This window comes from Phasianus colchicus, chromosome Z (assembly GCF_987193195.1).
Source record: "Phasianus colchicus chromosome Z, bPhaCol1.hap1.1, whole genome shotgun sequence".
In the NCBI taxonomy this organism is placed as follows: Eukaryota; Metazoa; Chordata; class Aves; order Galliformes; family Phasianidae; genus Phasianus; species Phasianus colchicus.
Genome location: NC_143476.1, coordinates 9414721 through 9440922, shown reverse-complemented (window position 1 = coordinate 9440922; position 26202 = coordinate 9414721). Strand labels below are relative to the sequence as shown.

Below are 26202 nucleotides of genomic sequence, written 5' to 3'. Positions count from 1 at the left end.
CCTCTCCTCTCCTCTCCTCTCCTCTCCTCTCCTCTCCTCTCCTCTCCTCTCCTCTCCTCTCCTCTCCTCTTCTCTTTTCTCTTCTCTCCTCCTTTCCCCTCCTTCTCTTTTTTCTTCCCTTTTTCCTTCCCTTTTTCCTTCCCTTTTTCCTTCCCTTTTTCCTCTCCTCTCCTCTCCTCTCCTCTCCTCTCCTCTCCTCTCCTCTCCTCTCCTCTCCTCTCCTCTCCTCTCCTCTCCTCTCCTCTCCTCTCTTCTCCTCTCCTCTCCTCATTTTAAATTTCTCTTTTTCATTCCCTTTTTCTTCCCTCCCCTTTCCTCTCATTCCTCCTCATTCCCTCTCCTTTCCCTTTTCCCTCCTCTCCCTTCTACTCCCCTTCTCTCCTTCTTCTCTTTTTTTCTTTTTTTCTCTTCTCTCCTTTCGTTTTCTCTTTTTCCTTTCGTTTTCTTTTCTTTTTCTTCCTTTTTCTTCTACTGGCTCCACCGTTGAAGGCAGAACTCTCTTATTCTCTTCCACGTCTCACTAGAAAATGGAGAGTCTCAAGTTGTGACTGAGTAATTTCCACCTCACACAGACTTTGAGAGGAAAAAAGAAAAGCTGCCTCCTCCCTGGATCCCTCTGGCAGAGGCAAGCTACAACTACAGCAAAGGCAGGAGTGCCAGTACCTGTCTGTGGGTCCAGGCGGCCGGGAGAAGTTGTTCATCACGGCCTCAGTGTGACAGCGGGTGAGGATGACCACCGCCTGGCACAGGAAGGGCACGAACGTGCTCTGCTGCGTAGATGACGCGCAGCTGCGCAGGATGTAGAGGATGGGTGGCACCTGGAAGAAGAAGGGGAGAAGGAATGACTTGCTGCATCCTGGACTCTGCAGGGCCTGACCACGGACATTCAGCGCGTGAGCAGTGCCTGCTCCCTTGACATGCTGCAACGCCTAAGCCTAAATTTCAAACCAGCCCCCCTGTCCAAGCCCTGGCTCTGCACTCAGGCTGTGCTGCTTTAGTACCAGAGGCAGACGGCACAGGGCATGGTGCAACAGCCAGAAACAAACCAAGACACGTGGAAGAAAGAAAGTCTCTTACGTTCCAACAGATGTCCTTCCCGTGCATCTGCAGAAAGGTGGTCACCCACTTCCCAGCAGCACGCACGCGCACTCCTGTGGCTTTCCGGATGGTCTCCTTGGTGGCCATCATGAAGTCGACGGTGCGTTCGACGGGGAAGTTTCTGCACACGATCTGCAGAGAGATGAGAAGCAGGAGAGATCCCATCACTGCTCTGCGCAGCTCTTCAGAGCACAAAGCAGTCTGGAGGGCATTCTTAGCTCAGTGGCTTGCCGGCCATTCACAACGCTCCTGCTGTCCGTACCCTGCTATTTACACGGAAGGCGGCTGAGCCTTCGCTCAGCTTCTGCACCCATGGTGTCTGCTGACATGCAAAGCCTACCTCCCAGCAGCCACAGTCACACATGCACACAAGTGCACACACACACACACACACACACACACACACACACACACATCATGGAGTCAGCCCCTTGCACTGCGTGCCTGAAGGCCAGCCATAGCTCAGAGCCTCCTGCTGCTTGCTGAGAACAGCGGTCTCAGGGTGACAGCTCATTTTGGAAACGGTGTGAAAGGCTGGGAGCAGCACAGAGTCGTGCAGAAGCCTCCGCACAGAGATCCCACCACCCCTTTCTGGGTCCACTTACCATGGCCATTTTGGACGTGGTCTGGAGCTGAGAGACAGTGCTGCAGGCATGCAGTCCCTCAGACAGGCTCCCGATGTCTCCTGGCTCCCTGTTGGCTGCTTTGGCTGGAAAGAGCCCAGGGAGAAAAGGGAAGTCATGCTTCTGGAAATGGAACCGCTCTCCACGGGGGAGAGACAGAGGACAGGGTGGGGACGAGAAGAGAGCTGTGCACGGTGCCTCTCCCTCCTGTAAACACGGCCCAGCCCGTGGGGCTCTGGCAGTGCCACAGAGGAGGGCAGAGGGCTGGTGCAACCTGCTCTGCTCACCTTGGATTCGGAGAAGGGAGCTCAGACACGTGGCAGCCAACTGGCGGGATGCGGGCATGGGGTCGCACGTCAGAGGCGCCAGCAATCCCACCAGGGAGCCAAAGTGCTCGCAGGCATCTGCTCTCTGCAGGGGTGAGAGGCAGGAAGAAAGCTGTAGGCAGCCCCAGCTCTCCCTGGCTTCTCCGCCTGTGCCTTCCTCACGCCGTGGCACAGCATGCACAGCTGGGCGGAGCTCGCCTTCCAGCTCAGGGGCTCTGGGGAGGGAGCAGGGGGCATGCGGTGGGGCTCTTTACTCACTCGAAGCTCTTCGCAAACAGCTAGCAGCTGGGAGCAGGTCTGCAGGGCCCTCTTGCGCTCCCACACGTTCTCTGAGACCATGCATTTCTGCAGGACCTGGGGTAGAGCATCTGTCTCACTGAGGAGTCTCTCCTTTCCCTTCCTGCCGCCCCTCTCCCTGTCCCTCCTTCCCCAGCACTTTCCCCCAAGGCTGCCCTGTGGCTCCACGTGGCCTCCAGCCTCACTGAGCACCGGCACTGCTGCCCCCGCTCTCTGCAGTCATCCTGCCTGCTAACCCGGGAGCTTTTCCTCGGCTGTGGCCTGCCAGGGGCTGGCTCCTGCCTTTCCCCTGCAGGGCCCACCGCTCTGCCCATTTCTGAGCTTGCAGTGAGCTGGCACATCAGCAGGAGATTGCTCCCCTCTGATCACCCTCTCAGTCCCCAGATCTGCCCCCACTACTTACAGGCACCATGCTTTCTCCCTTGCCCCACACATACTCACATGCACTATGTTCTGAAAGAAGCCGCCGCTGGGCTCTGTCTGGAGCAGAACCGCCATGAGCCGGCCCAGAGCTTTCAGGGACGTTTGCTGAAGCTGAAAGCAGAAGAGGGCAGTGAGGTTTAGCATCACGGCTGCTGCCAGAGCATAGGCTGTGTGTGCTGAGGTCGGGTTTGACCGAGAGGTGGCCGGGAAAGTTACGGCAGGTTACCTGCAGGTACTGCGCTGCGTGCTGTGACTTCCTGATCTTCAGCATCATCTCTGCTGAAGGGTGCGTCACGATGTTCTTGCAGCACAGGACCAACATCTCCCGCATGTCCTTGCTTTCAAAACAGGGCTTCAGCTTGCTGACAGGAGGAAGAAAGGAAGAGAAATCAGAAAGGGCCTTTAGCAGTGCTCTCCAGCCTGGTTCAGACAGCATCTGACTTTCTCCTAATCAACAGCTACTAAGCCAATACCCCCAGCTCCTGCTGCTGAGCACTGTCTTCAGTTCCAGCAGCGCCCACCTCCTCCCTGGCAGCAGTGAACCACCTCCCGCTCTGAAGGGAAGGAAACCCCATCTCTCCCTTCTCTTCCCTGCCAGGGGACAGGAGCACCAGGGCCTTTCTCCCTGCCCAGAACCTCAGCTCTGCTGGGCACAACAGCCCAGTCTTCACTCCTATAGATGCGGCTCCTTGCCCCCTACCCCCTCCAGACCTTCAGGAGCTACCCAAAATGGGGACCTTACCTCAACTGCTCCAGGGCCAGGACCACCTTGAGGGGCACTGGGGAGACAGGAATGCCTGAATAATATTTCTTCAGCAGGTCCTGCAAGTCCCAGAGAGACACTGTCAAGGTGGGCAGGGGGCACATGAGAGCTTTTCCACCCAGCCCCGAGACAGGCACAACTGTTACACACCAGCCCCATCACTCCCATGTTTCCCATGGAAGCACTGCAGGATGCAGCAGCTCGACAGCTGGTGCACCTAGCCCGCTGCCCAGCAGCTGCCTCCAGCACCCAAAGTCCCCACCAGCTGGAGACGTGTGGCTGATGGAGACCTGTGTGCCCCCAGGGAAGTGGGCCGCGTGGCACAGCCCAGAACTCTGCAGGCAGCCCTGCCTCTAGGCACTCACCATCAGGATCTCCAGAAGCTTTCCCTTCAAGGAGGGGTTAAAGGATGCAGAATCACCCACGACTGCTTGGAAGGCAGAGCTGAAGTCGGTGATGCTCTGCACCAGCGCGAGGTTATTCTGCAGGTCCTGAGGCCCAAGAGAGAAGAACATTCTTTGAACTGCGGGATGGGACAAGGGCTGCAAGGGGGACAGGGCAACGCTAAGGGAAGGGCTTGGGTCTTCATCTGGGCACAAACCATTCCCCGGGGGACCGTTGGAAAGGGAAGGCCCCTCTCAGCATCCCCCCTTGTGAAGGGGCTGCAGCTGGGCGCTCAGACACCCTGGCACGCTTTGAGCTCTCACCCGGCAGCTGCAGCTGTAGAGCATCAGGATGTTGCCCACGATGTCTCCCTCCAGGTGGGCGAGCAGCTGTTCCTTGGAGGCACGCAGTGCCAAGCTGCCGTGGGCGAGCACGAGAGCGCTGCGTGTGGCCTGAGCTCTCGTGCTGTCCAGCTCCATCTGTGTGGGAAGAAATGCCTTGAGACACTCGCTCAACGGCCCCCAGTGCCCCGCGATGCACCTGGGCTCCAGGGCAGAAAATAAGGCAGAAGAATGCCAAGATGGAAACCCGTAACGCTTTACCTTCTTGCGCCTGGAAATCCTCGCGTTGCGGCCTTTGCACAGCCTGGACGCAAACGTGGTGAGCGTGGCCAGGACTGCTTGGAAGTTACTCTCAGCCGCGTGGCTCAGAAGAGAGACCATTCCCTGCACAAAAGAACAAGGGGCAGTTGGCACAGGCCTGAATCTACAGATCCTCTCCTGAGGAAAAGGGCAGCAGGGAGGAGATGGAAAGGCGCGGAGCAGGGCCAGGAGAAGCCCTCTGCCCCAGGGACGGAGCGGGGATGCTCGCAGGAGCTGGAGGAGAGCAGGGCTCACCTGGGCCTCACATGGGTCCTCCGCGTTTGCTTCCTCCAGGTGCTGCAGCAGCTTCTCCTGGACGTGGAGGACTCCCTTACAGGCTCCCAGCACTGTGCCCAGAGCCTTGTACAGGAAAGACTGCAGGGGAAGGGAAGGAAGAAGCTGAGATGTGGCAGCAGCTTAACCTGTTGGGGAAGGGCCAGGTGGAAGGAGCCACGCTCCCCGGGAGTCACTGAGAGCAGCTGCAGGGTTGAGCTTTATCCATCCCTGGGCAGATTGCAGGGAAAGGCCCTCTGGGGGCACAGGCTGGGGAAGCAGCATCAGCATCCCGCGTGGGCAGAGCACCAGCCGCAGCCCCAGCCCCAGTTGGACACCTGCAGCTGCACCGCTGGGTGGAGCCGGGGGGAACTCACCTTTTCTGCAGAGCTGCTGGCAGAGCTGCTCAGCCACCGGCTCAGCTCACAGCTCAGGGCCTCGATCCAGCCCTCATCCCGTATGGTGTCCATTGACGCCCTGAGGAACTGTTGGAGAACAGGAGAAGACGATGTTCCCTTGCCCTTTGCCTCTTCCCTCACTCCCAATTGCTGCAGCCCTCTGGGGAGAGGTGTCTGGAAGAACAGTTCCTCTCCCAGCTCCCCCAGCATTCCCTCCCTTAAAGCCACCTGCCCCCCTTCTCCTAAGACCCCCCTTGGGCTTGGGACAGAGCGGAAGAGGCAGCGCCTCAAAGGCTCCTCAGCAGCACTGGAGAGGCTGTTCCTGTCCCGTGGTGGCTCATATGGGAGCGGGGCTACTTGGGGCAGGCAAGCACTTCTCTGCACCCAGCAGTGCTGTACCTTCAGCAGACGGCGCTCCCACCCTGCAGTGTCCAGGAAGCTCTCATCTTTCCCTGCACAGCAACAGGAAGAAAAAGACCCTTACTTGGGATCAAGGCACAGAAGAAGAGCTGCTGCAAACCTGGCTTGGCCTGGGCACTTGACACTGCCAAGCTGGGACCCGCACCCCCTCCACAAACTGACTTGTCCCTCCCCACAAACACTGTCCCCGCAGGAACACAGAACTAACTGAGGGGACGTGAAGGGCCCATCCGTGTCCTGGAAGGGGCAGATCCCCGCGGGGAAAGATCCCCGGGCCTCAGCGCTGTCTCCCTGGAATGGGAACAGCAGCAGAGCAAGCACTGGGCTGCAGGCAATGCTTCCCCTCTGCCACCCTGCAGAGAGAGCTGCATTTTCACTCCCGCCCTTCCCTGCCTCCGCCTCTCCCTCCCCACCAGCACTTTACCTTGGAGACACTGCAGCAGCAGGGGGATCTCAGCGGCCCACATGGCCCCCACAGCTCTGTGGAACCTGCTGTGGAGGTTTTGCATCAGCTGTAAGGCAGCGGCCTGGAGTTCGCTGCCTGCAACAGGGCTCCCTGCCACCACCTGAGCGAGAGCAAGGAGAAGCAGGGTCACTTCTGCAGCAAGAGCAGCGGCTTCCCCCCAGGATGGAAGCAGCGTGGCTCTGCCCTGGCGGGCAAGGAGCAGCCAACAGCTCTGCCCGTGGCCGTGCTGCTTCCTCCCGGGGGCTGGTGGCACTGGGCTCTGGAGCATCTACTCACCAGCAGGCGCGCCAGCAGTGTCTGGGGAGTCAGTCGTGGGCCTGTGAGGAGAAAAAAGTGCTGAGTCAGACTCCAAGACGCTCCGTGCCCAGCCACGCGCAGCTCCACTGTCCCTTCTGGGTGGTAGCACAGGTCAGCAGAGCTCACTGGCGGAGCTTCTGCTCCTACCTTGAAACATGGAGCTGAGGAAATGGGGATCCAGCTCCTCTACTCGCCGTCCTGTCAGATCCTCTCTCTCGGCCAGGGCTCGGACACAGCGCGAGACCGGGATCAGCATGCCGGTGTGCTGGGCTGGCACCACGAACAGCAGCAGCCGTGGCCACAGGAGCTGTCGGGAACGAGGCAGTTGAGCGTGTCAGCATTCCTGCCTCCGCTCAGAGACGAAGAGGACTCTGCGAATTTCCCTGAGCCTTGCGTGCTTCAGAGCACGCTGGAGGAGAGACCTGGGGTGGTGGGATGAGGAACAGGTGGTGCGAAGGCAAGGAGCAGCAGCAGGGCAGATGTGACTTACTTTGGACATCCCTGTCGCAGAGACGTCCAGAGACCCCAGGATGTCCATGCACAGCTCCTGCAGAGCTCCTTCTTCCTGGGCTTCCCGGGCAGAAAGGTCTCCAGCTGCCTGCACAACAACGGTGTTGAAACCCGGTTACCTCAGTTCTCAGGAGCCTCTCAGGAGGCTCAGGTGCGGCCCCAGCGGTGCTTCTGTGCCACCCTCTGAGCAGCACAGGTCTTCCCAAAGAAGATGCTGCCCACTGTCCTTACCCTTCTTCCAGCGGTGCGGCTGAACTCAGTGAAGATGTGCCCCACCACATCCCAGGCTGAGCAGCTCCGGGTGTTCGAACTGAGCAGGTCCTTGATGAAGTGCAGAACTGCCGTCCTCACCTGCCAGGGGTCAATTGTGGGTGTGATTTTTCTGGTCAGAAGGCAAAGGGAAGCCACCTGCTCATCGGGGCAGCCTTTGGGCACGAGCAGAGACAACAGGAGCAGAGGAGAAGCCTTGGCTCCTGAGGTGAGGGCCAGGCCGTAGCACCAGGCTGTGCACTTTCCAAGCACAGCACAGGGACCTGCCCGCTCCACTCTGCCTGCTCTCCCACAGGAGCCATCATGACCGTGTGGTCAATGCCCCAGCACCTCTCTAGTCACCCCAGCCCTGCCCGTGTTGGCAGCAGCATCACCACCCCAAAAGAGCTTTCTTTTCCCAAAGCAGCTCACCCGGATCCTGAGGTCGCTGCACAGACACTGCACAGCCTCAACCACCTGGGGCAGCTTCTCCATCATCACGGGCTCTGCAAGAGATGCACAGAAGCATGAGCGGAGCCACAACCCTGATGGCAGAGGGGATCCCTGGAAGTCCCAGCCTGTGGTACTGACCATCAGAGCGAGCCAGAGCACCGAGCAGACCCAGTGCTGCCACGCGTCCAGCCTCCCAGTCCTCGCCCAGCTGTGACTGCAGAAACAGGACCATTTCCTCTGGGCAGATCCGGGCTGCAGGGAGGAAATCCCACAGTATGTTAGCAAGAAACTCACGCCCATTCCTGAGGTTTGTGAGAGGGGTTTTGGCCAGGGCACCGCCAAGCATTGCCAAAGCTCCTCTCCTTACCCTGCAGCAGGATGCAGTGGCTGAGCTCCGCACGATCAGCCTCGCTGTGCTGCTTGGTGTTGTCATAGAGCTGTGGGAACAAAGTCCATATGAGAAAATCACATCAGCACTGAGGATGGAAAAGGCACTGTGCTGCTGCTCTCGTCTCCCTGGGCACTCTCAGGAAGAGGACAGGCAGACAAAACCCAGCCTGCCTCACAGCATCCCCGGGGGGACAGGCACGGCTCTGGAACAGCCTTGAGCATGCAGGAGCCAAGGCTCAGCTGCATTAGTCAGGGGCTCAGACCTTTGCAGTCCTCCTGAGACTTAGGCAAGAGGGAAACTGCTGTGGGCACAGGGATAGGCTCCCCTTACCTGGTAGAACACGGCACTCGTGATGTCCAGAAACCTGTCCTTCTGGATGACAGACTCAATGCCCTCTAAGGCCTCCAGGAAGACAGTGAGACTCTGCAAGAGACCAGGAGAGGAGGAAAGGGATGAAGCCACATCTAGCAACTTGGGAGTGGAGAAATTGTTTTCCAACTGTTTCTCCGCAGGGAGAAGCTCCTGCACAGGCATTCTTGTTTATCCCCCACCTCCCAGCAGCACCGAGAGTCTCTCTGCTCTCAGTCGAGCTGTGTTTGGGCATCATTTGCAGGCATTTCCCACCCAGCAGCCCTCTTCTCCCCCATCAGATGCAACTGGATGTGGTCCCCCCAGTTGCTAGCACAGAGCTCCTCAGGCTCTCAGGCACCCATTCCTCCTTTCTCCAAGGGCTCCCCACCTCCTCCCTGCACCCCCCGACCCCTCGTGGCACTTGCACTGGCCCCACGTCCACCCTGAGCCCTGCACAGCGTCTCACCTTGGCCACCCTGCAGGTGTCTTGGATCTCCTGACACGGGTGCACAAGCCAGAGGAGCTGCTCCCAGACGTGCTCTTGGTGCAGCTCCTCTTGCAGGAGAACATCCAGCATGGCAGCCACGGCCCCGAGGACGGCCTGTTTGTCCTGGAGAGGGATGGCAGAGGCCCGGCATCAAAGACCGAAGGTCTGCCCTTCCTACAGAGAAGGCTTTCTCTTTCCCTTCCCCTTCCCCAACCCCCACGCCCAGCAGGAGATGGGCTCGCTCTGGAGGGCAGGCAGGTTTTCCCCAGACCCTCATCCCCAGCTCTTCCTGCCACATGCTGTGACATGCAGCTGCTCCCTGCCACAGAGCCACTTCGGGGCCCTTTGCAGAGCCAGCCCACTCCCTCCCATCACTGCTCAGCTGCCAGCCCACTGGGCACAGACAGAGCTGCCACATGGGTGCCCCCGCTGCCACCCTGGGCTGGGGGCGCAGCAAGGCTCACCTCCTCCTCCTGGCAGTCCTGCCAGTTCCTCAGCACAGAGAAGAGCAGCTCCTGAAGGTTCTCATAGATCTGCTCTTTCTCCATGGCAGGCAAGGGGCATTGGGATCCAGAGGACAAGTTAGACTTCACTCCATCCAGCCACTGTTTCAAAACTGAAAAAAAACAAACAAACAAAAATAATGAATAATATATATATATATATTTTTTTAAAACAGAGTGAGAGAAAAGGCAGCCTGTGAGAGCCTGCAGCAGGGCGAGGTGCAAGGGCTGTCCCGAGGCCCCCTGCTCTGGAGCCAGCACTCACCAGCACAAGCGAGGCGCAGGGTCCGGCCGCTCCTCACCTGGCCCACCACACTGCGCAGGCCAGCCAGCATCAGCCACGTGAAGGGGATGCACTGTGGAGCTGCAGAGAGGAAGGAGAGGTCCACAGTCAGAGCCCTGGCAGCAACAGAGGAGGGGGCGAAGCCCTGCATCCCCCAGAGAGGAAAGACCCCTTTCCCCAGTTGTCATAGGTGTAGGGTGGCTGAGAGCACTCTACCGTAGATGCCGAACAGTTTGCTGAGGGTGATGAGCACGAAATCCTTGGGTCTCTCCCCGATGGCCTTCAGCTGGCCCTGGAGCTCAGCCATCACCAAGCTGAAATGCATCCGGGCCAGAGCCACCAGGACGTTGCTGGCAGCCATCCTCACGTTGTCCCTGACACCCTGAAAAGGAGTCACTGGTGACACACCGTCCAGGAGACTGCCTGAGAGCCTGGGAAGGGCTGAGCCACCGCCGTCCACCAGCACAACACCAGCACGGGCAGCGGCTCCCTTTGCCTTTGGCTGTAACCCCTCACCTGGGCTGCCGTCAGGTCCCGGGACACCTCTGCCAGCAGCCGGTTCACCACTCCGCACGGCGGGCGGCTGTCGTCTTCCCACAGGGCGCCCTCCAGCTCGCGGTACACCTGTGCTCGATCACCCTGGGGACAGGGACCAGTCATGCTTTGCTTTGCCCTTGCTCTCGGGGAGCCGCCCACTGCCACCCATCACCGTGCCGGTGTGGTGCCGCGGCCCGGCACCCACAGGACCACGGCACTGCGCCACGGCAAGGATTCACGGCCGGACGTCCCCAGCTCACCTCCCGGTCTTGCAGGCGCTGTTGCAGCACAGTCACAGCGGAGACAGGGACAGGGCTCGGCACCCTGCTTCTCTCCCTGCGACGCGTACGTCTGGGCACGCAGCCCACACAGGCAAAGAGACCTGGAAGCAAAGAGCGGAGCAGCTGCCGCCGGTGTCGCTCGGAGCCAGGGCCGAGCATCCGGCCGGCTCTGGGAGGAACGCTCCTCCAGCCCCACGGTTGGCGGGGACGGGGGAGGGAGCTTTCCCCTTGCTGGGGTGCCGGGGAAACCACGGCGGGCAGCTGCGCTCAGCAGAGCGAGGACGGTGCTGCCGGCGCGGCCTGAACTGACTCTGGAGGCACACGTGCGCTCGGGCGGCGTCACGGCGTGCGGAGAGGTGGAGGGACTCACCTCGAAGGGCTCTCAGCCGCTCCATGACAGCAGGAAATCTCCAGGTAGACGCAACGCTCTCTCTGGTTCCGCTTCCTGCGGGTCCCACAAGCGGACTGAGCCACCGCTCCCACCGCTGCCACGAGGGCGCACGAGGTACCACTGTGACATCACAGCGCAGTGTCACCTCACAGGGAATGGCTGGGGACCAGGCAGCACGCAGGGCAGCCCTGCAGGCCCCCAAACGCAGCATGTTCTGTGATGCACTCGGCTCTGGGGTTCCGGTTCCATGCGGAATTCCAAGCAGGGAATGACCTCAGCTGAGGGAGAGCCCCTGCCAGGGAGCAGCTGCTGGGCACCGCTGCTCGGCACTGTCTCAGTGACTGGGGACTCCATGCCGGGAGGTCCCTCTGGATCGCATCCCTCCCTTCTACTCTGCCAGCTGTACCACCTCACTGGGTATCATCAGCAAATTTGCTGAGGGTACACTTGTGTCATGGAATCATAGAATCATGGAATGGCCTGGGTTGAAAAGGACACCATGATCACGTAGTTTTAATCCCCCTGCTGTGTGCAGTCACAACCAGCAGCCCAGGCTGCCCAGAGCCACATCCAGCCTGGCCTTGCATGCCTGCAGGGATGGGGCATCCACAGCCTCCTTGGGCAACCTGTTCCAGTGCCTCACCACCCTCCGTGTGTTGTTTCCACTGCCTATGACATTGACGAAAATGCTGAAGAGCACCAGTCCCAGGATGGACCCTTAGGGGACACCACTCACGACTGGCCTCCACCCGGACTCAGAACCGGTGATAACAACCTCTGGCTGTGACCATCAGACCAATTATTTACCCACAGAATGATTCAGCCTTCAAATCCATCTCTCTCCAACTCAGAGAGAAGGACGCAATGTGGGAACATGTCAAAAGCCTTCCACAAGTACAGGGAGATGACAGCAGTTGCCCAATGCCCACTGATGTCGTCACTCCAGGAAGGCTTCAAAATACATCAGTAGAATTTCAAACTGTGCATTCAGCTGGTTTTATTGAAATGAAAATAAAGTGATAAATACATAGGAAAATAAAGAAAACACACCTCTTGAAAGTACTGCAAATCTTATTGTACCAATTTCAATAGGCTAGTTAGGAGTAGAGAGGATAACTTTAAAATAATGGAATTTGAATTGCTTAAGCATTTCTTCACTAAATGCTGGCTTAAATATTAAATCTCTGTCACTTACAGGTATTTGTATTGAGCTCAACCGTTTGGCTTTTTAAAGGAAAAAAAATCTGAGACATTACCATCTCAGTTTTTGTACTAATACGATTTGACAGCAGAGATTCATTAAGGAATTTCTATCTGAACAGCAGAATACTTGCATTTCTAATAAAACCTCCAGAAGAGAAATCACACTTTGGTTCTGCTGATGCGTTCTTATCAGTTATTGCAGCTTTCAAGTAACTCTTAGTTTGCCCTTATTGAACTTTCCTGTTTAGGGGAGCAACTCGTGAGAAAGGAGGTAAGATGATACATGGAAAGTATTACACACACTAATCTCTATTGTAGAAAATGCTGGCATACAAAATAATCTCCTTTATTGAAAAGCATACAGTTAAGAGTCCAGCCCACATGAAGATAGAAGCTTCACTTCTTTTGGTGTCTATCTGGAGCTCTGCTGCTACATTTCTAATAACATTAGAAACGTGACAAACCTAGCTAGCAACACTAACCTTAGAGTCTAAACCATGAAAAAGAAAAGGGAAGGCAGCAATTTCACATTTCTACTGCTGTCACCGTCCAAGGAGGTGACTAGGCTGCATTATTTTTAACAGCTGAAGTCATCAGGGCCCAAACTGTTTAACTGTAACTCTGAAAGTCACAATTAATACAGTACAAATACAAGTACTCTGCTATGCAGTGTGTCCTGACTCAGACTGAAATTAAAACATGATTGCTTATCTCTGTGGCTGAAAGGAAAAACTGAAATCTTCCATTGAGTGCAGCAGTCAGCTCCTCCAGCTGACACAAGGCCAAATGTTCTGTTTCACTCACTCATAAATAAAGCATGGGGCAGATCTGCTAGGTTTACAGATTGCTGGAGGAGATGGTGTCTGCAGATTGCCTTTCCTTTGCCCTCTTCTACTACATGTGAGAAGAATCCAAACTGAGTTCTTCCTCTGCCTGGGGCATTTGGAACCCACACAGTCAGATCCGATACTAGGAGAAAAATTCTAAGAGTGGTGAGGTGCTGAACACCTCAATAGAAAGCAGAAAACTGTCCAAATCCTGTCCTTATTTCTTGTGTCCCACACTGAAGTTAGCTTTTCCCTTCCCACGAACGGCTGCAGTCTTTGATTCTCTCCATCTTCCCCCATCTTGCTCCCTTGTCCGTCACAGGAAAGCTCTACTTTCTAAAGTGCACACGATGCCTTGTTTACCTGCTGCCATGCTGCTCAGTACCGTCTCTTCTCCTGCTCTGTGCTGGAATACATTCAGACACAGCCTGATTTTCCAAGAAATCAAGCTCACAGTTCTGTTCCGACCATTACTGGATTGTGGAAGGATGCTCCCAGCAATATGCCATTCAGCAGGTAGAGCTTGTTGCTGGGAGGATGGTAAGATTTGACTCAGAAAGAAGGCTGTCACTGCAGCCAAAACCTTGTCAGAAGAGAGACGTGAGCTTGTCATTTGTCCATTGCATTCCTTGCAGGTTTGATATAGCACATGAAGATTTCGGTACATCAGCAGTGAGCTTTCACCATTCTCATCTTCACTTGTGATTGCTTGGGTGATTTACATACCAGCAGCACAAGGAGCCTTTGTACTTCTTCTTCCTTTGTTTTCTTATTGGAAAACCACTGTGAGACAGGTAAAATGGTTTACAAGTGTCAGTGCAATATATTTGCTTCTAGTAATGCAGATGTATTGATGCCTTGTTTTTCATCTGGCGAATGTACTTTGTAAGTTATGTACTTCTTTGTAAGCAGTAAGCAAGTACTTTTAATTACTGATACAAATTATTTTACCTGGACTTGAGCAAGGCCTTTGACATGGTCCCCCACCACATCCTTCTCTCCAAAATGGAGGGATGTGGATTTGATGGGTGGACCACTCGATGGATAAGAAACTGGTTGAAAGGCCGCAGACAGAGGGTGGTCATCAATGGCTCCATGTCCAGGTGGAGGCTGGTAACGAGCGGCGTCCCCCAGGGGTCTGTCTTGGGACCGGTGCTCTTTAACATCTTTATCAATGACATCGATGACGGAATCGAGTGCACCCTCAGCAATTTGCTGACGACACCAAGCTGAGTGGTGTGGTCGACACGGTTGAAGGACGGGATGCCATTCAGAGGGACCTCGAGAGGCTAGAAAGGTGGGCCCGGGTGAACCTGATGAGGTTCAACACGGCAAAGTGCAGAGTTTTGCACTTGGGCCGGAGGAATCCCAGGCATCCCTACAGACTGGAAGGAGAGGTCCTTGAGAGCAGCCCTGTGGAGAAGGACCTGGGGGTCTTGGTAGACGAAAAACTGAACATGAGCCAGCAGTGTGCCCTTGCGGCTCGGAAGGCAAATGGGATCCTGGGCTCCATCAGCAGAGGGGTGGCCAGCAGGGACAGGGAGGTGATTGTTCCCCTCTACTCTGCTCTTGTGAGGCCCCATCTGGAGTACTGCGTCCAGGTCTGGAGCCCCCAGTACAAGAAAGACAGGGAGCTGTTGGAGAGGGTCCAGAGGAGCCACAAAGATGATCAGGGGACTGGAGCACCTCCCCTATGAGGACAGGCTGAGGGAGCTGGGCTTGTTCAGCCTGGAGAAAAGAAAGCTGTGGGGTGACCTCATTGCAGCCTTTCAGTACCTAAAGGGAACCTACAAACAGGAGGGGAATCAACTCTTTGAAAGGGTGAGTGACAGCAGGAAAAGGGGAAATGGTTTTAAGCTGAGGGAAGGGAGATTTAGGTTGGACGTCAGGGGGAAATTCTTTACAAAGAGAGTGGTGAGGTACTGGAACAGGATGCCCAGAGAGGCTGTGGATGCCCCGTCCCTGGAGGTGTTCAAGGCCAGATTGGATGGGGCCCTGGGCAGCCTGGTCTAGCATTAGGTGGAATGGTTGGTGGCCCTGCGTGTGGCAGGGGGGTTGGAGATTCATGACCCTTGAGGTCCCTTCCAACCCTGGCAATTCTGTGATTCTTTGATAAAATTCCTTACTACCTTCAGTTGTATAGCCAAAGCAGTGTTTGAGCTGGTAATGTATTCTTGAACAGCACTGCTGCCTTTAGCATTTGTATGTTTAGATATGAAAAGAGAACATGGTCATTATTTCACGATGAGAGAACCTTGATTTCACACAACAGAATTACAATACTGTAAAATGCCACTGTAAGAATGTGGCCTTTCTTCTTTCTTTTTTTTTTTTTCTTTTTTTTTTTTTTATTGCAATGGTGAGTGTATGATTTATTCAAGATAAACATTTTTTTGTAAGTCAATCTCTATACCTGTTTTGAAAAATATGTGTTTTTATTTCTCATTATTTAAAAATTGTCAGGCGTGAAGAATCAGGAGGTCACTCATGATACAAGATCAGTAAATATCTCACGTCAAGGTTAGAGAACATTCTCTGTGTACATTTTAACAGACGAGCTGCATCTGTACGTAACTGTAGCTACACACGATGAGCTTTTCTTGAAGGTAGGCAGGAAATTTGGTCTGCGCTGGAACAAAAATCCAGTCCTGTTCTGACTGCTATACTTTTCACTGAGATAAAAAAATGGCATCATTCTGCAGGATGAACTAGATATACGGAATTTGGCACTGCCCTTAAATTTTGTGTAGTGAACTGAGGGACATCAGAGCTTTACAGATTTCTACATATTCTCATGGAGAAATCTAGAGAGATCACAGGACGTAACACTGAGCTTCCAAATGAATAACAAAACACTGATGTTTTTCAGAAGACCAGAAGCTGTAGAGGACCAAGTAGCCTGGCTAGAAAAAGAGTGCACTGAATAACTGGCTGGATTAAATGAACTGCAGTGTATTTGCAGTGTTTATTCTGGAGTACTGCAGGACTTGCTGACTGATTTTTGGCATCCTATGAGGAGATATTGGAGCATTTACATTCTGATTAAATCTACTTCTTCTTTTTTTTTTTTTTTTTTCCCCCTCTTGTAATATTCCAGTAATGCTCTCTTATGGAGAATCTAGATGTGGAGAGAGTACGTACGAAAGCATATAAAACATTACTAAAAATTCACCTTCCATATCTCTTTTTAGTATTTAGTATAAAGTCTTTTCAGCTCCACATTTTTACTACTATGTATCTGTACACATGCAATCCCATCTGATTGCCAGCCCTGTGAACTAACGACTGGATGAGGCTAATGACAAAGTCTGTTTTTCCATAGTATAACATTTAGTCTCTGAGCTGATCTGGAGGAAAGGGATGGCTTTCTTTTCTGGTGTCTAGGACACACTGAAGTATGCAAACATTTAAACCCAGACAGTAAATCATCTCCTAGAGCTCCTTCTTTCCTATGTCATTTCAGGCATGACAGCAGTGAATCCTTGGCTTCCAGTTAAAATATTTATCATCCTGTTTCCACAGTTGGCAGAAGATCAGGCTTTATCAGCAGATGACAAGAGATGAACCTAATATTGTTCTCAGCTCTCTGAAAAAGCGTGTGAGATGACAAGGATTATTGGATGCATTTCTGGTGGCATCCCCTGTGTCTCAGCCTAACAGTTTCTCTTTGTTTTGTGTCAATCACAGCCAGACTAGAAAGATCTTTGACGACATAAATCAGAATACGAAACAGAAAATAGGATGTCTGCAAGTACATACAATGAATGAGATGTCCATTTCACTGACAAATGCAATAAATAGCACTGCTCTCAATACCAGCAGCTGAGGAGCACCACTTGCAATGGTCTCTACCTGGAAATTAAATTGTTACCTCAACTCTTTACTTGCGGCCACCCAACCAATACCTCATCCACTGAGTGACCAGTCTAGTCTCAGAAACATAAAACTCAACTGTTTAGAAGAGGAGACTGATAGAGGACGCACGATAATCCTTTCTCTCAGCTGACTGGCTGTGATGCTGCTCATGTTGCCTAGATGCTCTCAACCACCTTTGCTGACGATCCACACTGCTGGCTTGACGCAGATCAAGACAGCCTTCAGGGTGAGTACACAGAAGATTTCCAGTCGTGGGCTGGAATGTAAAATTGGATCTCCTTCTGACTATCCTTGGAGCTTTTCCTGCAGAGAAGACTGCTGAACAGGTAGACCAGCAGTTCCATGCTTCAGAACCTCTCTGAGAACTCCTTGCTGGTGGAGAACATCGGTGCCTGAATCACAACCTTTGTGCAGTAACAGAGCATGAAGGAGTGGGGGCATGTCTTTCAGAATATCCACATGGAGCTCACAATTTCTGGCAGGAATTCTGCTCAAGATTAAAAACACTTCCCTGCCTGTGTAGCCTTATCCATCTTCAGTGACACTGGCTGTTTGTATGAGTGAGTGTACGGAAGCAAAAGCAAAATGGCCATGTTTGTGAGAAATGAAATGGCTAACCTTCTTGGCAGTGCTCACTAAAACTAGCAGATGGTTAACCTTGCGGGCATCTAAACACCACTCCACTATTCACTCACTCCCCCTTCCCAAGGGGATGAAGGAGAGAACTGGAAACAAAATGGAACTTGTGGGCTGAGATATTCACTAAGACAAAAAAGGAAAGAGTCTTCCCTGGGGCTTTCTGCCAGAGGCTCCAAGTGGGGCCATTCACCCTGGCTGCAGTGCACAGCACGTTTTTTACATCTTGTCCTGCCCAGACGGTCCCGGTCCCAAGGGCTGCTGGATGCACATCCCCTTTTCAGTTTGTTCAGAAGCTGTTGCTGCTCAGGGCTCCATGTGAAATCATTCTCCTTTTGGGTCACTCGATAGAGAAGGTTTACAATCACACTAAGAAAGCTCGTGTTTCCTTTTTGCTGGTCGGTGAAGACATAGCAGTTATTTTGTTATCCACAGGAATCTGACAATGTACATCTTGCCGTTTTATTCCTGTGATCTCAATGTCCTGTCCATGCTTGATGTCCATGATGAAAACTGGCTTTTGGAGGGATTTGGATCCTTTTCTTCCCTTTCTCAGAAGCTTCTCCTGCTGTGTTGCCCACACGATGATGCCATCCATGTATTGCAGGTGTTCAGGAGCTCCCACTGTTGCAGCTCAGCCCGGATCAGCCCATGACAAATGGCAGGGCTGTGTTTCCACCCCTGGGGCAGTCGATTCCAGGCGCACTGGATGCGCCTCCAAGTAAAAGCAAACTGTGTCCTGCACTCTGCTGCCAGAGGGACTGAGAAAAATGGTTGTAATGCATTCTTGAACAGCATTGTTTCCTTTAACATTTATATGTTTAGATATGAAAACAGAATTTGGTCATTATTTCACGATGAGAGAATCTTATATGACAAAACAGAATTACAAAAATCTGACAATACTGTAAAATGCCAGCGTAAGAATGTGGCTCTGATTTTTTTTTCTTTTTTCTTTTTTCTTTTTTTTTTTTTAATGGTGAGTGTACCATTAATTCAAGACAAGAATTTTGTTTGTAAGTCGATCTCTATAACTGTTCTTGGCATCATTCTGTAGGATGAACTAGATACATGGAATTTGGCACTGGCTCCCCAGGGCAGTGGTTTGGCACTGAGCTGACAAAGGCCAAAGAGCATTTGCACAATGCTCTCAGACACAGGGCTTGACCCATAGGAGGTCCGGTGTGGAACCAGGAGGTGGAATACATGATCCTCGAGGTCCCTTCCAAATAAAGATATTCCATGATCCTCTAATACTTATATTCCCAAGTCCTGTACACAGTGCTCAGGTGCTTAATTGAAAGGTTCCATGAAACAGTGAGGTATCTATGTCCCTTTACCACTCAGTTATTCAATTTGCCACATGGATCTTTTATCCAGTCACATTAAAAAAACACTCAAAGTATTTCCTTCAGTCTGCCATTCTGATAGAGCTTTCTGGAGCAAATAAAGAGTTGCAACTCAGAATGTCCACACCTCCCTTCCTGCACCCTGCACACTTTTTTCATTGCACTGTGATTACGTACCATTCTATTGTCACCCTCATTCTGTCATTATCTAGGCAGTTTACTGCCATTAAATTTTCCAGCAACAGATGCCCACAAGTACAGCCAGCCTGGACTTATTTCCAATACTTACCTTTGTCCTGATGTCCTTGTAGGAGGTGGGACATTTCTCCATCTTAGCAGCAGAGGGCAGGAGGGGTCCAAGGTGAGGGCACGCTCTCCTCTATTTTTCTGGCACTCAAAGACAAGGGGAACAAGAAAACCAGATGTGTTTCCCTGCCCATGGCAAACACCAGCCTTTCCATCCTTACAGTCCTTCCTGCCATCAGCAGAGATATTTTGCTTTCTTGTGCCACTTCATCCCATTAGCATCTGGCATTCTAACAAAAAAGTACTTACAAGGAATTTTAATATTTTCATATTAAATGTCAGAATTAGAACCATTATGTTTGCCAAATATTTAAAACGTTCAACCCAGTGAGAAGTGAATTGATGTTGCATTTAGCATTCAGATAAGAACTTGTAAAGGAAGTAAAAAGTGCTGCTTTCATAAACTATAGTCTCATTGTCAAGCCTTGCACTGTCTCAGCAGATTATTACAGAATGTTCATTCAAGCAGGAATTCAGAGATGCGTCTGAATTGATAACAACAACGAATATTTAAGAAAGCTTGACTGCAGTCTGCTTGAGGATTCCAGTCTGAAGTGTGTTCCACCTGATGACAACTGGGAATGTCTTTCTCTCACCATTAGAACCATTGCACCTCTGACTAAACACATAGCTAATCACCACTGAAAACTAACTACATGTTGATTAACATTCAGAGAGATTGTGCAGGTGTCCTTTTAGGAACTGGCCTACAGTATGCTAAGAGGGATGGATGTGGGGACATTAGGATAACGTGCCCTCTGCCTGTTAAGACAGCCCCAGCAGAGCAGGTCAGCAGGCTGAAGAGCTGAGTGGGTCACCAGGGCTCAGAGACTTCACTCGGCCATCTGCAAGTTGAGGGACTTCAGCCCAAGCTGCCCTTTTCCATGCAGGCAAGGAGGCCAAGAGAAGGTGGATCGGCACGGTTCTGGTGCAGACAGGGGCTGCAGTGTGAGCAGGCCTACACAGACAAGGCTGTGCCCACACAGAGTGACAGCAGCTTTCGCTGTGAGCAGATTCCCAGGGGGCCTGAGCCATGGCAGTTCTTGATGGCAGCATGTTCCAATCAGCCCTGGAAGTCTTCTCTGGACGTCTGTCGCATTCTGGAATCCACACTGAGGACGCAGTCGCTGTGTCAGAGCAGCTGGCAGAGTCACGGGGAACCGTGACGTAGTTGGCCCAGGGAGCAACAACAAGGCCTGCACTGCTCAGCCAGCCCAGGCCAAAGGGGAGCACGAGAGAGAGCAGAGGAGAGAGGGGGGGAAAGAGGGCCAGGAAGGAAAGGCCTGTGCCTGAATGGACGTGTAGCAGCAGCTGCTGACAGCAAACTCGGTGATGGCAGGGGCACAGCAGAGCAGTGCAATGCTGGCAGCTTCCTGTGTCTTTCACACAGGCACTGCAGACATGGCCAGCACTGGGAGATCAGCAGAACTGCTGCACACCTCTGCCAGCCCAGGCCAGAGGAGTGCAGAACAGTGAGCTGCTGCTGAGGGGAGAGAGGATGGCCTGAGAGCTGACCTGAGAGGCAGGGCTGGCTGTGTTACAGCAGCCTCTGTGTCCTCCTCCTGTGTCTGTGAGGGCCAGAGGGCCAGAAGAGAACATGCCCAGACAACGAAGCCCTGCTGTCCTCTGCTGCTCAGCTGGAGAGATGTTCCGCCTTCCTGAAGGACGCTGATCCAAAGGGAAGGAATCAAAGGAAGTCCAGGCTGGCTGTCCTTGTGGGCATCAGCTGCTGGCAGCTGCCTCTGTGCTGCCATGGGCAGGGCACAGCACACACAGTGTTTGCAGTTCCCTGTGTGACACTGGCCCTGGTGACCTGACAGCCATAGGGAGACAAGAGAAAGAGCTGCCTCCCTCTGCCAGATGAGGCAAAGGTGAGAATCCCAGAATCACAGCATGGCCCGGGTTGGAAAGGAGCTCAAGGTTCATGAATCTCCAACCCTTGGCTCTCCAAGGGTGCACAGGGGGCTTTGTTCTCCCTGTGGTGCAGCTTCAGTGCCAACTCACAGCTGAGCTGGTTGGCACACTGTGACAGCCTGCCGCTCTGAAGCTCTTGGGGCAGTGCTCAGTTCTTTCTGAAGTACTCTGGAAAATGCTGCTTCTCCTTCAAGTCAATGTCTGTTTCCAGACAGACGTCTTTTTCTCCTCTGTACACACAAACAGTATCTTGTAACTCCCTGGCACAGTGCTCAGAAGTGATACTTCTGGAAGCACGTCAGAGAAAAGTGGCCTTGTCCCAGTGGACTTTCAGAGCAGATGAGAACAAGTCTTGGTTGCCGGCTTTCTTCTGCTTCTGGAACTGCACAGCCAGCTTGTGTGTTGTCATACTTTATGCCAAAGTGCCAAACTGAAGCAGTTTCTGCAACTTCTTTTTTTCATACTTGTCACTCTTTGCTATTTCTGAGACCTTAACTTAGTCATTTTTAATGTGCTCTCATCTAAACTCCTGTGTCCTCCAGTGTCAGTGTTGTATGAATCAGGACTGTGGGATTTCATCAGTGAAAGGATTCTGCTCTAATGACTGTCATTCTAAAGCTGATATTGTTTCTGCCGCATCAGGCTTGCATGAAGCTTCTTTGATCAACAGGGAAATCAGAAAAATTGCTTTTCCTATTGCAGTTTCCTTTTAACTAGTGATGAAAGCTGTCAGTTTATTTTTGGCACCAGAAATCCTGGGATGCAACCAGGTTAGATAAGAAGTGAAACTGAGTCAACAGTAAAGGAACATAGATGAGATAGCATCACACAGCTCTGGAAAAGAGGTTCCAGCTCTGTGTCTACCTACACCTTCAGGAGATGAAACGTACTGGCTTACTGAGGTGTCCTGGGTTGCAGGCTCTGTTAATCTCCATTTCTGGAAGAGCTGCTTGCAATAAATACCTTGTAAGGTGAATGAGCTTGATAGAAGTAGGGTGTGAAAGAGATGGATTTGCTGTTTCCCCGAAGGTGCAGGAGTATTGCTGTGCCTACAGTCAGTAAACAAGGCAGAAATCACTGTGTTCCTCAGAATGAAAAGCAAAAGAATAAAAATCTTTTTGGGAGTGACAGCACGCCTGAATGAAGCACAAATCTAAACATTTAAAATAAGGGCTAGTGTCAAAGGGACTTGCAGTATTTCTCGTGAAGAAATATTTGATGCTTCTTTAGGAAAGTCATCATAACAAAAGTGTACTGATGTCTTTGCTGAGGATTTCCTTGGTTCCAGCCTGAAGGTGAGCGCAGGCATGAGCAGGCAGTGCTGAGCTGCAGGTGAGTGCCTGTGTCCCACAGCAGGAAACCCGTGGATGTCTTCAGGGGTTTGAAATGGGCAGAGCTGTGAAACCTGTAGGCTTTCACTGAAATTGTCCTCTGCTTATTTTGTAATCTTAGTTTCACCAATGCTTTCCAATATTATTTTCGTATGAGTGCAGATACATGGGATAGGATTTAAAGTTTTTATGGTGCTGCTGTATAATTTTCTGTAGTCATCATAAGCCAATAAAAAAAATAAATGGTAATCAGGCAATCTATTAACAACCTGTGGCACGTGTCAAAACAATGAAATTCCTTGCAGGAAGACAATATTGCCATATAATAATGTGGCTATCCAAAACTGTTAATTATACTTGATGAGCTGGAGATAATCCTGAAATGCGGGACTTTGATCTTAGCCAAGAATAATAAAACTTATTATCATTCTTAAATTGGCAGCTGCTATAAAAAGCCTGTGTCTTATTTCCCTTTTGGTAACACTGGCTAAATCAGAGAAACTGATAAAAGAATTTCATGATTGCAGCTTAGGGATTCTTTCCCACTTGACCAGAAGTAATCTATGTCCAAAAATATCTGTAAATACTTTTTCTATTTTATTTGCCCAGATGTATTGATATTTGAGATGAATGGCAAAAACATTTTGCGTACATAGATAAGCAATGCAAATTTCCTGGATTGTTTTAGAGAAAAAAGCTCCGGTTATCTGATAGTTTCCATGCAGAAATAAGATTTACAGAAAAATTCTCATTATTATTATTCATGCTTGAATAAGTTCAAAAAAGAGATGTGGGGGATGTTGTTTCAATTCCAGGTGATTGTAGGAAGGACTGTCAGGTTGGAAAGGCTAGTGTCTGCCATGGGCAAAGAAACACTTCTGGTTTTCATGTTCCCTTTATCTTTGAATGCAAGAGGCCATGAGGAGAGAGTGCCCTAAACTTGGAACTTTTTTGACCATTGCAGCAGAGATGGAGAAGTGTTCAACCTTCTAGAAGGACTTCAGGACAAAGATATGTAATGAAAATAAGTCCAGGTTGGCTGTCCTTGTGGGCATCAGCTGCTGACATCTGCATTGCTGCTGCCATGAGCATGGCACAGCAGGTAAAAGATTGCTTTTCCTTGTGTGACACAGGAGCTCTTGACTTGAAAGCGAGAGGGATGCAATACAAAGAGCTGCAACCTCTGCCAGACATGGCAAGGTGAGTGGGATGTTGTTTCAGTTGCTGCTGATATCAGGAGGACTGTAAGGATGGAAAGGCCGGTGTTTGCCATGGGCAGGGAAACACATCTGGTTTTCATTTTCTCTTTGTGTGCCAGAAAAAGAGGAGAGTGTGCCCTCACGTTGGACCCATCCTGCCCTCTTCTGCTGAGATGGAGTAATGTTCCAGCTTGTAGAAGGACATCAGGACAAAGATATGGAATGAAAATAAGTCCAGGCTGGCTGTCCTTGTGGGCATCAGCTGCTGGCATCTGCATTGCTGCTGCCATGAGCATCGCAAAGCAGGTAAAAGATTGCTTTTCCTTGTGTGACACAGGAGCTCTTGACTTGAAAGCTAGAGGGATGCAATAGAAAGAGCTGCAACCTCTGCCAGACATGGCAAAGGTGAGAGGGATGTTGTTTCAATTAGTGCTGATGTCAGGAGGACTGTAAGGATGGAATGGCTGGTGTTTGCCATGGGCAGGGAAACACATCTGGTTTTCATCTTCTCTTTGTCTTTGTGTGCCAGAAAAAGAGGAGAGTGTGCCCTAACCTTGGACCCCTCCTGCCCTCTTCTGCTGAGATGGAGAAATGTTCCAGCTTCTAGAAGGACATCAGGACAAAGATATGTAATGAAAATAAGTCCAGGCTGGCTGTCCTTGTGTGCATCAGCTGCTGGCATCTGCATTGCTGCTGCCATGAGCATGGCACAGCAGGTAAAAGATTGCTTTTCCTTGTGTGACACAGGAGCTCTTGACTTGAAAGCTAGAGGAATGCAATACAAAGAGCTGCAACCTCTGCCAGACATGGCAAAGGTGAGTGGGATGTTGTTTCCATGAGTGCTGATGTCAGGAAGGACTGTGAGGATGGAAAGGCTGGTGTTTGCCTTGGGCAGGGAAACACATCTGGTTTTCATCTTCTCTTTGTTTTCCAGAAAAAGAGGAGAGTTTGCCTGCAACTTGGACCCCTCCTGCCCTTTGCTGCTCAGAGGGAGAAATGTCCAAGCTTCTAGAAGGACATCAGGACAAAGATATGTAATGAAAATAAGTCCAGGCTGGCTGTCCTTGTCTGCATCAGCTGCTGGCATCTGCATTGCTGCTGCCATGAGCATGGCACAGCAGGTAAAAGATTGCTTTTCCTTGTGTGACACAGAAGCTCTTAAGTTGACAGCTAGAGGGAAGCAATAGGAAGAGCTGCAACCTCTGGCAGACATGGCAAAGGTGAGTGGGATGTTGTTTCAATTAGTGCTGATGTCAGGAAGGACTGTAAGGATGGAAAGGCTGGTGTTTGCCATGGGCAGGGAAACACATCTGGTTTTCATTTTCTCTTTCTCTTTGAGTGCCAGATAAACAGGGGAGAGTGTGCCCTCACCTTGCAACTCTCCTGCCCTCTGCTGCTGAGAGGGAGAAATGTCCCAGCTTCTGGAAGGACATCAGGGCAAAGATATGTAATGAAAATAAGTGCAGGCTGGCTGTCCTTGTGGGCATCAGCTGCTGGCATCTGCATTGCTGCTGCCATGAGCATGGCACAGCAGGTAAAAGATTGCTTTTCCTTGTGTGACACAGGAGCTCTTGACTTGACAGCTAGAGGGATGTAATAGAACGAGCTGCAACCTTTCCCAGACATGGCAAACTTGAGTGGGATGTTGTTTCAATTAGTGCTGATGTCAGGAAGGACTGTAAGGATGGAAAGGCTGGTGTTTGCCATGGGCAGGGAAACACATCTGGTTTTCATTTTCTGTTTCTCTTTGAGTGCCAGATAAACAGGGTAGAGTGTGCCCTCACCTTGCAACTCTCCTGCCCTCTTCTACTCAGAGGGAGTAATGTTCCAGCTTCTAGAAGGACATCAGGACAAAGATATGTAATGAAAATAAGTCCAGGCTGGCTGTCCTTGTAAGCATCAGCTGCTCGCATCTGCATTGCTGCTGCCATGAGCATAGCAAAGCAGGTAAAAGATTGCTTTTCCTTGAGTGACACAGGTTCTGTTGACTTGAAAGCAAGAGGGATGCAATAGAAAGAGCTGCAACCTCTGCCAGACATGGCAAAGGTGAGAGGGATGTTGTTTCAATTAGTGCTGATGTCAGGAGGACTGTAAGGATAGAAAGGCTGGTGTTTGCCATGGGCAGGGAAACACATCTGGTTTTCATTTTCTCTTTCTCTTTGAGTGCCAGATAAACAGGGAAGTTTGTGCCCTCACCTTGGAACTCTCCTGCCCTCTGCTGCTCAGAGGGAGAAATGTCCCAGCTTCTAGAAGGACATCAGGACAAATATATGTAATGAAAATAAGTCAAGGCTGGCTGTCCTTGTGGGCATCAGCTGCTGGCATCTGCATTGCTGCTGCCATGAGCATGGCAAAGGAGGTAAAACATTGCTTTTCCTTGTGTGACAAAGATGCTATTCACTTGAAAGCTAGAGGGATGCAATAGAAAGAGCTGCAACCTCTGGCAGACATGGCAAAGGTGAGTGGGATTTTGTTTCAGTTGCTGCTGATGTCAGGAGGACTGTAAGGATGGAAAGGCTGGTGTTTGCCCTGGGCAGGGAAACACATCTGGTTTTCATCTTCTCTTTCTCTTTGAGTGCCAGATAAACAGGGGAGAGTGTGCCCTCACCTTGGAACTCTCCTGCCCTCTTCTGCTGAGATGGAGAAATGTTCCAGCTTCTAGAAAAACATCAGGACAAAGATATGTAATGACAATAAGTCCAGGCTGGCTGTCCTT

General features: G+C 51.6%; 3 protein-coding genes and 1 long non-coding RNA gene across 4 annotated transcripts in view; 1 reads left to right on the top strand and 3 right to left on the bottom strand.

Annotated features, from left to right (window-relative positions):
• LOC116241205 (uncharacterized) overlaps positions 1-12219 on the top strand; it is a 57776-nt gene extending 45557 nt beyond the window's left edge. Inside the window, exon 6 of the mRNA XM_090131540.1 lies at positions 12043-12219. The gene's annotated coding sequence lies outside the window, so the exon portion shown is untranslated. The remainder of the gene's footprint in view (positions 1-12042) is intronic.
• LOC149912438 (maestro heat-like repeat-containing protein family member 2B) lies at positions 501-2386 on the bottom strand. Its single transcript, XM_090130668.1, has 5 exons — positions 2306-2386; positions 2009-2132; positions 1704-1807; positions 1078-1230; positions 501-818 (listed from the first exon to the last, which is right to left on the bottom strand). Exons 1-5 carry the CDS (start codon positions 2384-2386, stop codon positions 501-503), a joined length of 780 nt encoding a protein of 259 aa, XP_089986794.1.
• On the bottom strand, positions 7635-8068 carry LOC149912437 (uncharacterized). The gene is made up of 3 exons (XR_016462273.1): positions 7989-8068; positions 7760-7873; positions 7635-7674 (listed from the first exon to the last, which is right to left on the bottom strand). It is a non-coding gene; the product is annotated as an uncharacterized LOC149912437 (long non-coding RNA).
• LOC149912436 (maestro heat-like repeat-containing protein family member 2B) lies at positions 9001-10296 on the bottom strand. Its single transcript, XM_090131076.1, has 5 exons — positions 10153-10296; positions 9853-10018; positions 9619-9717; positions 9351-9466; positions 9001-9024 (listed from the first exon to the last, which is right to left on the bottom strand). Exons 1-5 carry the CDS (start codon positions 10294-10296, stop codon positions 9001-9003), a joined length of 549 nt encoding a protein of 182 aa, XP_089987202.1.
• Positions 12220-26202: the final 13983 nt, after the last annotated feature.

Coding starts and splice junctions, on each gene's coding strand:
- LOC149912436 (XM_090131076.1), bottom strand. CDS start 10,296: ATGACTGGTCCCTGTCCCCAGGGTGATCGAGCACAGGTGTACCGCGAG. Junction 9,718..9,852: donor CAAACTGTTCGGCATCTACG/GTAGAGTGCTCT, acceptor TCCTCTCTGCAG/CTCCACAGTGCATCCCCTTC. Junction 9,467..9,618: donor CCTGCGCCTCGCTTGTGCTG/GTGAGTGCTGGC, acceptor GTTTTTTTTCAG/TTTTGAAACAGTGGCTGGAT.
- LOC149912438 (XM_090130668.1), bottom strand. CDS start 2,386: ATGGTCTCAGAGAACGTGTGGGAGCGCAAGAGGGCCCTGCAGACCTGC. Junction 2,133..2,305: donor CTGTTTGCGAAGAGCTTCGA/GTGAGTAAAGAG, acceptor TCACCCCTGCAG/AGAGCAGATGCCTGCGAGCA. Junction 819..1,077: donor GGAAGGACATCTGTTGGAAC/GTAAGAGACTTT, acceptor TTCTTCTTCCAG/GTGCCACCCATCCTCTACAT.